A 12,453-nucleotide genomic window follows, 5' to 3' on the forward strand; every position below is an offset into this window, starting at 1 on the left:
GCCATCTGAATTCAGCCTCCAGGCCGCGGGGCCGGTGTGTCAGGGCTGGGTGACAGCTCGGGAGCCCGGTGACACGGCAGCTGGGTGGGCAGAGCAGGGACTGCGGCTCCTGCAGCGCTCCCGAGCATCCATCCCCCGGGAAAGGGGAGCGGCGCATTCCGCCCGCCAAACCGCCCAGACCGCGCCGCACCAAGGCGTCGGGCTCAGACAGCCTGAAACCGAATTTGCATTCCATTTCCAGGCTGGAGCAAGGCAGGGGAGGCCGAGGCGCTGGGAGAGCGGAATCCCGAAGCTCCCCGAGGAGTGTGGGCCGCCTGCGGGCTGCGGGCCCGGCCAGTGCGACAGGCACTGCGGGAAGGCGCACCCCGGTCATTAGCGATGAGTCAGCTAAGCCCGAAAACAGCCCGCTGGGGGATGCTCGGCCCTAATGACAGGCTGAGGGCCCTGCCCTGCTGGCCCCGGCGGAGCTGCGGGTCCTCCCGGGATGGCTGCGGGCAAAGCGGGGACGCGGAGCCGCTCCCGGAGCTGCGGCCGGAGCTCCATGGAATTCCTCCTCTGGCGAGGCTGCACGCCCACCCTGGATCCTGCCTCGATGGCTGACACCGCTGTCTGCCTGCCTCCAGGTTATTCTCCTGCATCCATCACCCCTCGGTGGGCCGCCCTGGCTTCCCTGCCCCAGCGCCTATAGCTGCCTTTATGTCCCAAAACATATGGGCTGTGACTCCCAGCGACTGCCAGGAGGGACAGAGGGCTTTAAACAGCGTTTTCTTACAGCGATTGTGGCAGTAACAGGAGGATTCACAGGGATTAAACATTGCTGCACTGCCCTGAGCATCCCAGGCACGGACTGCCGGGAACCCCCAAAGCTTCCAGGGCCATCCTCACTCAGTGCAGCAGAAAAGGCTGAGAGCCCTGCCCTGCCCTTGTTCCGAGGGTGCAGCCTCTGCTTTAGAACAGTTGGTGGAGAACATTTCCTCTCCTGGGCTGCTTTTGAAGTCGTGTCATTACTTTTTTCTTAATGAAACATGCAAATCCTGTAGATGCTGCGATTGCAGCTCAGGGAACTCAGTCCTGACAGAGCTCTGGTTGTAAATATTTAACCAGCATGTAATTTAGGGCACATCCATCCTCATTACCTTTTCCCTCACCATTTCTTATTGCTCAGAATGTATTTTCCTGGACTGCTGGGAGCCCACTCTGTAAGGCCACTCTGTTGCAGGCTTTTTTGGCAGTCCTGGACAAGAGGGGAAGAGACTGAGTTTTATTAAACAGGGAGTCTGAAGATCATGGCAAAGGTGTGGCACAGCCTGGCTGGCTGATTGCCGTGGGAGGCCTTCATAAGCCATGAAGAAACCTCTCATTTTGGCCACTGGTAGCCCACGGTTCCCTTCTGTGATGCTGAATTGCATATGCTGAAGTCACTTTTGACTGCAGTTCTCAAGGCTTCACTTACACAGGATAAATACTCTGTGTCTCCAAAATACCAGAAAACTCTTCAGGATCAGCATTACACTGAGGAAATGAAATGTCATGACAGCAGTATTTCATGGCCTTATTTTTAGCTGTAATTCTCACTGCTTCAGGTTTACATCCCAACAGCAAATTTCATTTCCACGTTCAACCTTCTCAGTGTGCACAAAAACAAGATGCTCAGTAAAATAACCAGACCCCACATTGCAAGGGGGGATAAATACACTTTTGTCCACACATTTTACTGCATCCTAAGAAGTCTGAGAAACACAAACCCTGTTGGATCCAGCAGCATCAGAGCACTAAAAATATTTCAAAATATTTCAGATTACCTATCTTGAAATTGTTTCTCATGCTCTGGTGGTTGAGCCAGCTAACTACAGGGAGCATTTTGGGGCCAGCACCCAGATACATGATGACAGCCACTGCTGCACTTAGTGGCATTTCAGAGGTTCACTTGAGCTGGCTGAGGAGTCTGCTCATGCTCAGGGGCTTTGGCAGAGGGGTCTGAGCCCCAGTCTTCTCATCTTTACATAAAATATGAGCTGCAGAGCCCACAGACAAGGCACTTCAATGACTGTGGTTCATCAGCTCAGTACCCCTAATGATGGAACCTCTCCAGAGAGCAAAGCAAATCTCCAAGGATCCCCTGGAGCTTTGGGACTTCCAGCCTTGAAGTATTTCCACCCTGGGGCTTTCTTTGCCTTAACCAATCACAGATATCTGGAAGGAATCACTAGTATAATTACTCTGTACACTGTGACAATGTTTTTTAGATTTTTATTTAAAAAAAAAAAATCTAACCCCAACAAGAAATGAGTATTTGTCAAACCCAGCTGTGCAAGTCAGGCAGATTTCCAAGCATGCACCGGCATAAAGGTTAAGCACTCAGTAATTCAAGTGTCTTCCACATACAGTAATAAAACTTCTCATGATTTATCCAGGAGCAGCTGCTGCCCTTGCTTACCGAATGTAACTGCCCTGTAAAATTATTTTCTATTCATAAGACTTGGAGAAAATGATGTTTTTATGTTAACATAACTCAGAGCTGATGACTTCTGTCTCCAGCTTTTCCTGCTGCTTTAATTATAACAGTGCTTTAACACTTGCAGTAGGAAAAACTGCTGAAAATGCATTTCTTGTATTGCAAATGATGCAAAAAAAAAAAAAAAAAAAAAAAAAAAAAAAAAAAAAAAAAAAGCCTTTGGCAGACGTTTGATGTCACAGATGTTCAGTCCCACAAAGGTTAAACAAAGTACACCTTTAAATGGGGGTGTGAGGATAACAGAAAACAATTGTTTACAGTTGTATCTTTCCAGGGATACACAGGACATGAGCACAGCCTTGTTTAATGTCTCATTTTGGCTTTGCTGCTGTGTTTGCAGTCAGTGCCATGGAGTCACTCCTACAGCACATACAGCTGAGTGACGTTTGGCTCTTCTGCCCGACATCACAGCTCTTTTTAAAGCTCCCCTTTTAATGGGCAAGAAGCGAACAAAACAGCCCAGCCCACGCACCTGAGGATGAGCAGCGTGTCCCAGAGATGCCTTGGGCACTGCTGCTTGCTGTCCCTGCTGCTGTCCCCAATACTCAGCTCTATTACCACTACCCTGTTACCCCTGCAGAGACATCAAGAGCCCCTTTGACTTTCAATACCAATTACTTCAGGCAAGTTAGGCACCTATTTGACGATCCGAGGTGCTTATCTTCTGACTGAATAGCAGATATTCTGTCCCTCTACAGCTCTAGCCACCCCAGCAAATGCTTCTCTGTTTTTAAATTAAATGCAGGAAGCCGAGGGAAGCAAGGAGCACCTGGAGGAGCTAGCCCACTCAGTAAAGTGTCACATACAAATCGGGAATGACCATAAAAATCCCCTTTTTTTTTCTTTTTTTTTTTTTTTAACCCATCATGTAGAAATAGAGGTCAGAGGAAGCTGGAGGGCATTTCCCCAGTTATGAGCAGCCTATGCTGGATGTGATTTAGCTGATGCTATTAGGCTGGGAGAGAGGCAGAAGGCTCTCTTCTAGGAAATGCTGTATGAATGGCTCCGTGCTCAGATGCAGCATTCACAGGCCTGGGTGTCGGCTGGGTTCTGTTTGTTTGCTTGTTTTAAAGAAGGGCTTTTTAAGCAGAGTTCAAACGCGTTCACACCAGAGCAGCTTTAATGGGTTCACGCAGCAGAAGGAGCACTGGGGCTTGCAGGGAAGCACACCCCAAACCACAGCCTGCATTTTGCCAACACCATCTCGGCAGGCTCAGGGACTGCTTGTTTTGCCCCTTTGTCTCAAAACACGATTTGGCAGCTCTCAGTGGCCAATCCATCCCCCCAGAGTGTGCAACTCCCTGCCCAGGAGAAGCAGCCCTTACAAAGACCTCAGATGGTCCTTTAATTCGGCAGTGATTTAATTGCAGCTCTTGCTCCAGGCCAATATCAAAGACAGCTCAAGAGTCCCGACTACAAAGAGCTCTGGAGCAGGCGTTCTGACAGCAAACTGCTCTCACCATTGTTCAGGCTCCCCCTTTCCAAAGCTCCACCAGGACTGGCAGGAAGCCTCCAGCTTCTCAAAAACTGGGTAATGAGATTACAGGAGCAGCTCGCAAGGCTTTTGCTCTGTGCTGGGGAAGAGCCCTCTGCTCTCTAAGAACTCGGTGTGCCTCCTCAGGGCCTTCTGATTAACAGGGATATTGCAGCTGAAAAATTAAGGAGGGACAAACTGTGAATTCAAGAGACATATGTATAATTTTAACCCCTTCTTGGATATTACCCTTCAGATAACAAGTAATGATAAATAAAAAGCTGGATGGGGCTTTAAGCAACCTGGGCTAGTGGACAGTGTCCCTGCCTGTGGTAGGGGAGTTGCAACTAGATCATCTTTAATGTCCCTTCCAGCCCAAACCATTCTATGATTACATGAAAGGCAAAAAACTTGCATATTACCATTTCACAGTGGTTCTGCAGAGAAAAAACCCCACGCTGTGTATTTGCTCTGAGCAAATATACAGATTGTAATATTTAAGAATGTGTTTACTCCAAGTTGTTTATAAAGTCAGAAATAATTTTCACTCAGAAAATACGTGTGTGGCATTTAGTCCTGTAAAGACTTAAGTCAGGGTATGTCTCCTCTCAAAGAAGAGAGGACACTCCTTTGCAGCTTTCCTTCCTCCCTGCAGAGAAGACAGTCCAATAATGGAACATGGTCCTAGAGAAGCATCAAAATCTGTCCTTGCTTATGCAGTAGCGGTGAACGAGGGAGGAGTAGGAAGGAGGAAAAACACATGCAAATCCCTAGAGTTCAAAAGTAAATTTAGAAGACAGATGAGGACTCCAGGGCTTGTCAAAATGAAGCTTGCCACCCCTACATCAACACTGCCAGTTCCCTTGAAAAGAGCAGCCTTATGGCTCCTGCAAATATTTATGCAGAAATTTATTAACTGCAGTTACATGAACAACATGAACTTCAGGATTCATCTCCTTGAGATATTTATTTTCATTAAAAACAAACTGTTTGGGAAACACAATACATATTTCCCTCTACACTTCCATCCATCTGGTTTCAGAGGAGCAATTCTATGGAGTACAAACAGTCCTAGGCACCACACAAAGTACTAGACAATGTTTAAACCTCACACTCAGCAGTACAGCCTTAACTCCAGTAAAGCAGAGCAGGAGTAAGTTCACATTCAGGAAAAACATAACTGAGTTACATGGATGTTCCAAGAAAGACTGAGATGGGAATTAGCTTGAGTTTAAAAGTTAGAGAAGTACAAAAAGCAAGTACACAAATCAAAGTACACAGTCCTTCACAGTTATCTCAGAGGTGAGGGGAATGGTGGCTCAAGAAAATCAGCTGCACAGAGCAGCCACTCCCTAGGTGGAGAATGCCCAAACATCCATATTCAGCACCTGAAGGGAGAGAATTACTCTACCAGGATGGTATCAACACTCTCCTGGATGAGATCTGACTCCAGTATACACGCATCTAAGTGGTCTTGGGGCAAGCTGGAGCTCTTAGCCTCGCTGTCACAGTAAGGGTGGAACCTGGGGGTGGCGGGGCTCTCCAGGCGCTGGCAGCGGCCGTACTTGTGCTGCTTCCCCCTGTGCGTGTACATGTGCTCCAGCAGCTGGCTCTTCCGGAAAAACGCGCGCCCGCAGACGGTGCAGCTGATCTTTCTCTTCCTCGAGAAAGAAAAGTTACAGTTCAACTCCACCGGTTCGTGGTCCTTGGAGATGAGGGAGAGCTGCCCGATCTGCAGGGGCTCCAGGTCGCTGCAGCTTGGGTGCTCCAGCTGATGCTCGTCCTCCTTGAGGAGGAAGGCCCCAAGGCGATGGCCATCCCCAGGCTCCCTGTCCTCAGCCAGAGGCTGCACCTCGCCCAGGTCGCTGCTCTCCAGGATGGAGGCGGGCACGCCGAAGGGCAGCGAGCCCGAGACGTGGGTGTGCAGGTGCTGCCGCAGCCCCTCGCGCGAGTCGAAGCGCTCCCCGCAGTAGTGGCACAGGTGCACCTTGAGGCTGCCCTTGGCGAAGACGGGGCTGGACACCTCTGGAGAAGGAGGGGTGCAGCTCTGGGACACCACGGGCTCCGAGTCACACCTCTCCTGCTTTATGGAAACCGAGAGCTTCGGGCGCTCCTCCGCCGGCTTGGCCAGAGCCGCGGGCGGCGCCGAGGGGCGAGGGGGCTGCTGCTGCTCCAGGGGGCCGTCGTCCAGCCCGATGGCCAGGGACAGCTGCAGCTGGGGGTGGTCGCCCTGGGCCGCAGTCCTGCCCCCCGCCTTGGGCAGGCTCTCCTTGGCTCCCAGGCGCTCCTTTGCCAGCTTGTGCGCCGTGGAGATCTGGATGCCGTACAGGTTGGAGGACTGGACGGGCTCTGGGGAGAAGGCCTGGTTCATCTCGATGGCGATGTGGGAGAGGTGGTCGGCGTGCAGGAAGCGGATGCCCTCCTCCAGCCGGCTCTGGCTGACAGTCTGCTTTGGCCCTTTCCCAGTGTACATGATATGTAACAAGTAACTAAAGATGTCAGGCTGGATGTCTGTAGGCTGAATTTTTATGCACTCGCTGAAACAAAACAGATGATTAAGTACATAAAGGGATCCAAATCCTGATCCACTACCTGCCCATTTGCTGGGAGAGTGCTTTTACAAGCAGCACTCCCTGCCAAGCCCTGCAGAAGTGCAGCAGCTCTGTTTGCAATGCCAAGTGCCTGAGTCTGCGTTTATCCACCAAGTGATTCTGAAGACCATGTGCACAACTGCAGCTGAGGCTGGTTGAGGTGACCAGCCCTGGCCACCCCATCCCTCCCATGCAGGGCCAGCTGCAGCCACACAGCACCGCAGGGATGCCATGCAAGCTCTGCATCACCAGTGTGTGCCACTCCATTTATTTAAGTAATAAATTCAGCTGCCAGTACTGTGTAATCTTTATGACCATTGCACTTAAGTGTCAGCAAACAACATCCATAGGGAAGGGCAGTTAACTCATCTCACTTCTAGCCAAGGGGTGATGCAGCTGATCCTAAAGGTTATCTTGCAGAGGTGCTGGAGGCCACAGTCCTCAGGAAGGAAGGGGAATGAAGAAGGGTTTAATCCATTGCAAGCAGCCAGGCCCAGGTCAGAGGCCAGACTGACAACACTGCTGTTGTTATACCTGCAGAACCACTCCTGACCTGGCCAGGTTAGGCATGTGAACAACAGCTTGAAATGAATTGATGATCTCAGTCTCAGCCCTTATCTCCAAGAGTCTGAAGCACAGAACTGTGATAAGGCCACAGCTTCTCAATAGTTTCAAGCCTGTGGATCCTGCCAGAAAGGACAGTCTCACCCAGCAAGCTTGACTACAGCCTAAGGCAAAGTACTGGACATATTGCACATGGGCAGGAGATACCAGCATAGCCCTGGATTCCAGATCCTCAAGGTTCTCAGTGCAGGAAGATAGTGGCACCCACATGCTTTATTTATCTGGTCATAGAAATATCTCATCTCCAAAATGCAGGGCTTGATGTTGCCATATGCTGACTAAGAAAATGGTTGTAAAGGGCAGCATGTTCTGGACTGGGATTGTTTAGGGAGCCAAGGCCTATGCTGGGTTAGGAAAACAATCTCAGGCCATCTAACATCCCCCTTTATACTCTTTTAGATTTTTATACCTTTAGAAAGGAGAAAAAGCAGAATGCTGAGAGTGGTCAAAGGACAGAAGGAGAGCTGTGTGTCCTTACCTCGTCTGATGAATAAATATCATCTTAAAATAGTTTGAAAAAGCAGCGAGCACCGCTCTGTGGGCTTTGAAGTAAACATCTCCAATGGCAACTGTGCAGTCACACAGAAAGCCAAACTCCCTCTGCATGTTCAGCTGCTGCAGGAGGAGGACGCTGTGGCCGGTGGTATCCATGCTGTGCCTGGGAGCGAGGGAACAAGATGTTCGTCTCATTAAGAAATCAGAGAGCTCCCAAAAAGGCTCGAATGTTGACTTCTCACCACCGAAACGAGATGGACGCCTGCCTGCCACGGAGCCTGTTCCCTGCTCCACAGGGTCCCTGCACCCCAATGTCACAGTTTCTCCTCCCGACACCCCCGCTGGGGCTCGAACCCGCGACCACCGGGCTCCAGCCCTGTCGGGGACTTTTCCATCTGCCCGCCACGCTCAGAGAGATGCCTCACCCTGCGCTCCGTGGGGTGTCAGCACTAACTTTAAACCCGTTTTCCCTGCGATCTGACGGCGCTTTCTGCCACCCCGGAGCCTCAGCGGGGGCAGAGCCCGGCGGCCCCGGCACAGAGGAGCGCTGTGTGCGCCCAACAAAGCCCCCATTGTGCGTGCCCCGGCCCCGCCCCGCCCCGCCAGCGGCCGCTGCGCAAATAAACCCTGATATTTGCTATTGTCTCCGCGGAAAATTATTTTTTTTTTGGAGGAGGAGGGAGGAAACACGACAAGGCGGCGGGGAGGCGGCGAGCACAGCCCGCCCGTGTCCCGGGAGCATCCCCGGCCCGGCCCGGCCCCGCGGCTCCCCCGCGCCCGCGCAGCCGCTTACCCGGGAAACGCACCGCCACCGCCCGGCCCCGCTGCCCGCACGGCGGATGGGGTGGGCAATGCCCCCCCGCGCTTCCTGCCGGGCGCGCTGGGCCCCGCCGGGCCGGGCAGGGCCGGGCTGGGCCCGGGAAAGGCGAGCGGGGCCCGGGAAAGGCGAGCGGGGCCCCGCCGGGGCGGGCAGGGCCGGGCCGAGCTCGGGAAAGGCGAGCGGGGCCCCGCCGGGGCGGGCAGGGCCGGGCCGAGCTCGGGAAAGGCGAGCGGGGCCGGGCTGAGCCCGGGAAAGGCGAGCGGGGCCCCGCCGGGGCGCTGGGCGCGGCTGCGGGGCGGGAGAGCGGCGCGGGCAGTGCCCGCAGCGCCTGTGCCGGGGAGGGAAACAGCGTGTATGTGCACCCCCATCTTGGTTTTTTTTTTTTTTTTTTTTTTTTTTTGTTTTTTTTTTTTGTTGTTGTTGTTGTTGGTTGGGTTTTTTTAATTTTTTTTTTTTTTGTTTGGTTGGGTTTTTTAATTTTTTTTGTTTGGTTGTGGGGGTTTTTTAATTTTTTTTGTTTGGTTGTGGGGGTTTTTTTTGGGTTTTTTTGGGTTTTTTGGGGTTTTTTTGGGTGTTTTTTGTTTTTTTTTTTAATTTTTTTGGGGGGGTTGTGGGGTTTTTTGTTTTTGTTTTTTGGGTTTTTTTTTTATTTGTTTTGTTTTGTTTTGGGTTTTTTTGGGGGGAATTTTTTTGGTGGTTTTTTTTGGATTTTTTTTTAAATTTGTTTTGGGGTTTTTTGGTTTTTTAATTTATTTTTTTTTTATTTTTGTTTGTTTGCTTTTATTTTTTGTTTGTTTGTTGGGTTGGTTTTTGTTTTTGTTTTTTTCGTGTTTTCCCCTGCGTTGCCAAAAGCATCATCACCCCGCGCTTTGGGGCTCGGCTTCTTAATCCCCCCAGTCTGCTGAGCGCCTCAGCTCTCGGTATAAAGGTGGTGTGTGTGTGCGGGGGGGGGGTATTGGTTAGTTTGGGGATTTTTTGGGGGGTTCTTTTTACAGAAAAGAGAAGAAAAAAAAAGTAAATGGAGGTCCCCCTGGTCTGGCTGCTCGTGAGAATGGATGAGGAGATACCATCGGGGTTCTCAGCAGTGTCTGCGGCCTCTGTGCTGCTCTGACCACCGCCCGTGCTGGGGACGCACCGTGTCTCTGCCGGTCGCTCAGTGATGTTAAACCGGGGGTTATTTTAGGCGAGAGCAGCTGTGCCGGGTGAGGTGCCAGGCAGAGGAGGAGGAGGCTCTCCCACCCACCCTGGCCGTGATTTCCTGGCCAGGAGCCCCTCCCGAGGGTCCCCCCAGCCCCATCCCTCTGCTCTGGCACTCGGTACAGCCTCCGAGGTGTCTTTCCCACCAAATTGCATCCTAAACCTTCCAAACTTCCAGTCCATACAGCATCCTGCTGCCACCAGGCTGATTTGATATTCACACGTTGTTTTTTTCCAGCTGGAAAAGGCAATGAAAATCACTGTTTGTGTGATTTTTGTCGTGATTTTGGTGCAGTTTCCAAGATCCGTCACACCCACCTCCTCCACGGCATCTCTGCTGACTCAGGGCCTCTGCAGAAGACATTCAGTGCCTCGGATCATCCCTCTTGGTTTCCCCTCAACATTTGATAGTCCATTTCCTTACTGCATCCCCATAACTGCAATTCTTGAATATTTAAGGCAAATAATGCCCCTGGCCACCAGAATGCATCAGTTTATCAGTTTCCAGGCAGCCTGAGCCTGGGTGGATGATGAGGATGGGCTGAGAGATGACAGACTGTAGGCTCCAAAGCATTTCCATCCATGTGTTTGCTGCTTATCCCACTGACCAGCACAGCTCTATCTTTTCTATTGCTTTATGTTTTATTTCTTCTATTTTAAATATAAAGCTCACAGGACTCAGGGACCATCTTTCCCTCCTGTGTTTGCACAGCAGCAGAATTGAGAGATCACAGAGCTGTAATCCTATGACTACCAGTAGCCACTTTTCTTCCCCAAAAGAGGTTGGCAGTAGGTGGCTCAAGGTTTTGTACTCTGTTTTGGGTTATTTAACATATTTATTAACCCGCGTAGAGAGTGAGTTGCTATTTGCAGATGGCATGTTATTTATTTAAATGATTAATTATTTACACGTTATTTATGTTGACTCTGGTCCAACGAGGACTTTGAAGAGCTTCAGAGAAACCAGAGCCGAGCTGATGAAAGAAGTGGTGAGGAATGAAATCTGGTGTTTTGCTGTAAAAAACACAGGCAGTGATATCACTCACCTCAGCCAACACAAAGTGACACAGGCTGTGCTGGTGGGTCAGAAAGACATGAGGACACAATCACAGCTCTCTCCATGGGTGTTTGTGTTCCCTCCTCCTCTGTGGCCAGAAAATAATAATTTTTTAAAAAAGTAAAGTGTGGTGGGAGGGCAGTAAGAGAAGGGGGTGGTGAGGAAGGGGGACTGCACTGTGCCCCACCTTACCAGAGGTGGCAGGAGCCCTGGTGTGACACACAAGGGACACAGCAAGAGGCTGCACAAGCCCCTCCTGGGCCCTCCTGGCCTCTGCTGCCCTGAGATGTGCAGAGAGGTGGGGACAAAAAGACTCTTGAGCCATAAGAGAAGCAACTTTTCAGTGTGATTTGAAAACCACGGCTCTGTTGGCTTATGGAGGCCGTTTATTTAACTTCCTATAAAACAGGAAAACCTACAACGCAGCTGTAACGTGGGGGTCCCTCCACCTTCTGTGGGAGTTGGTGTTTTACAGCCACAGAGGGTTTTTTATTCCTTTGGCCCTGCTACACACCCCTGAGGCAAGGCTGGAGCAGAGTGAGGGGGGAAACGGGGATTTTTTTTAGACACATTCTGAAAGACGTATTTTGAAAGCTCTGCTTTTATTCTGTAGTGGTTAGAAAATCCCCAGAAGGAAGGGCTGATCCTCGATTTGGAAACTGGGATTGTGATAGTTGGGTTTGTCCTGTTTGCTGACACGGAGGAGGGATGCTTCAGGAAAAACCTTCAGGATACCGGGACGTTTTAACATTGTGGCATTTCACCTTGTTGCCTTTTTTTTTGTTACTTTTGCCATTTTCAAATTTGTAATAGAATCTCTCAGTTTTGCTATGATTAGGTTTCCCCCTTTGGCTTGTCTGATACTTGGAGGGATCTCAGTTGCAGCAACACAAAAACAATGGAATCTCCAGAAACTGAGCGATGGAGCTGTGGGGATTAAACACTTCAAATGCTCGTGCTGGATGACAAATGTCACTTTAGGGGTGGAAAAGTCAAGTGGCAAGACCTGGAGGAAAGCCTGACCTGGAGGAAAGCCTGACCTGGCTTATGTTTTCTCTCAGATCTGCGGCAGGGAGAGGGGGGCCGGAAATCCCACTTGTCACACGGGATAGTTCCGGAGGAGCTGGATGTTGTCAGACCGGAGAGGTCCAGACACCGGGGGCCTGGGACAGCTCCTGGAAGGATGGAACAAGGCGCTGTCCTCGGGATCTGTGACAGCTCTGCCAGCCCTGTCTGTGCTCCTGCATCCCCGCGGAGCTCCAGGAGGGAGGGCGGGGGTATTAAACGTGTGAAATTGCAGCGAGAAGGAAACACTTTCTCACGCAGCTCGCGGTGGTTTTCTCTCAGTCCGGCCGTCCCACGCGGGGGTACAACACCCATCGCCGGGCACGCACACGGGGGACCGGAGCCTTCCCTTAGCACCGACCCCGGCGGCTTCGGGGGGAAAACAGAGACCGCCCGCTCCCTGCGGCCACGGGGTGCGCGGGGAAGGGGCGGACTGCGGGGCCGGGAGAGGAGCCAGGGGGCACAGCCCGGCTGGGGGGTCCCGGTGGGCTCTGCGGAGGGTAGGGAGGAGCGGGGCGGAGGGGGGCTCGCTCCGGCAGCCGGGAGGAGAGCAGAGCAGAGCAGAGCAGAGCAGGGCAGAGCGGAGCGCGGCGGGAGGCGCCCGGCGGGCCCGGC

The 12,453-nt window shown here is 51.6% G+C and overlaps 1 protein-coding gene across 1 annotated transcript; it reads right to left on the minus strand.

Annotated features, from left to right (window-relative positions):
* Window positions 1–4,947: 4,947 nt before the first annotated feature.
* On the minus strand, window positions 4,948–10,018 carry ZBTB25 (zinc finger and BTB domain containing 25). Its single transcript, XM_083863357.1, has 3 exons — window positions 8,493–10,018; window positions 7,683–7,862; window positions 4,948–6,526 (listed from the first exon to the last, which is right to left on the minus strand). Exons 1-3 carry the CDS (start codon window positions 8,885–8,887, stop codon window positions 5,392–5,394), a joined length of 1,710 nt encoding a protein of 569 aa, XP_083719483.1. The 5' UTR covers window positions 8,888–10,018; the 3' UTR covers window positions 4,948–5,391.
* Between the last annotated feature and the right edge of the window lie 2,435 nt (window positions 10,019–12,453).

This window comes from Zosterops lateralis (assembly GCF_965231275.1).
Source record: "Zosterops lateralis genome assembly, chromosome: 6".
NCBI lineage: Eukaryota > Metazoa > Chordata > Aves > Passeriformes > Zosteropidae > Zosterops > Zosterops lateralis.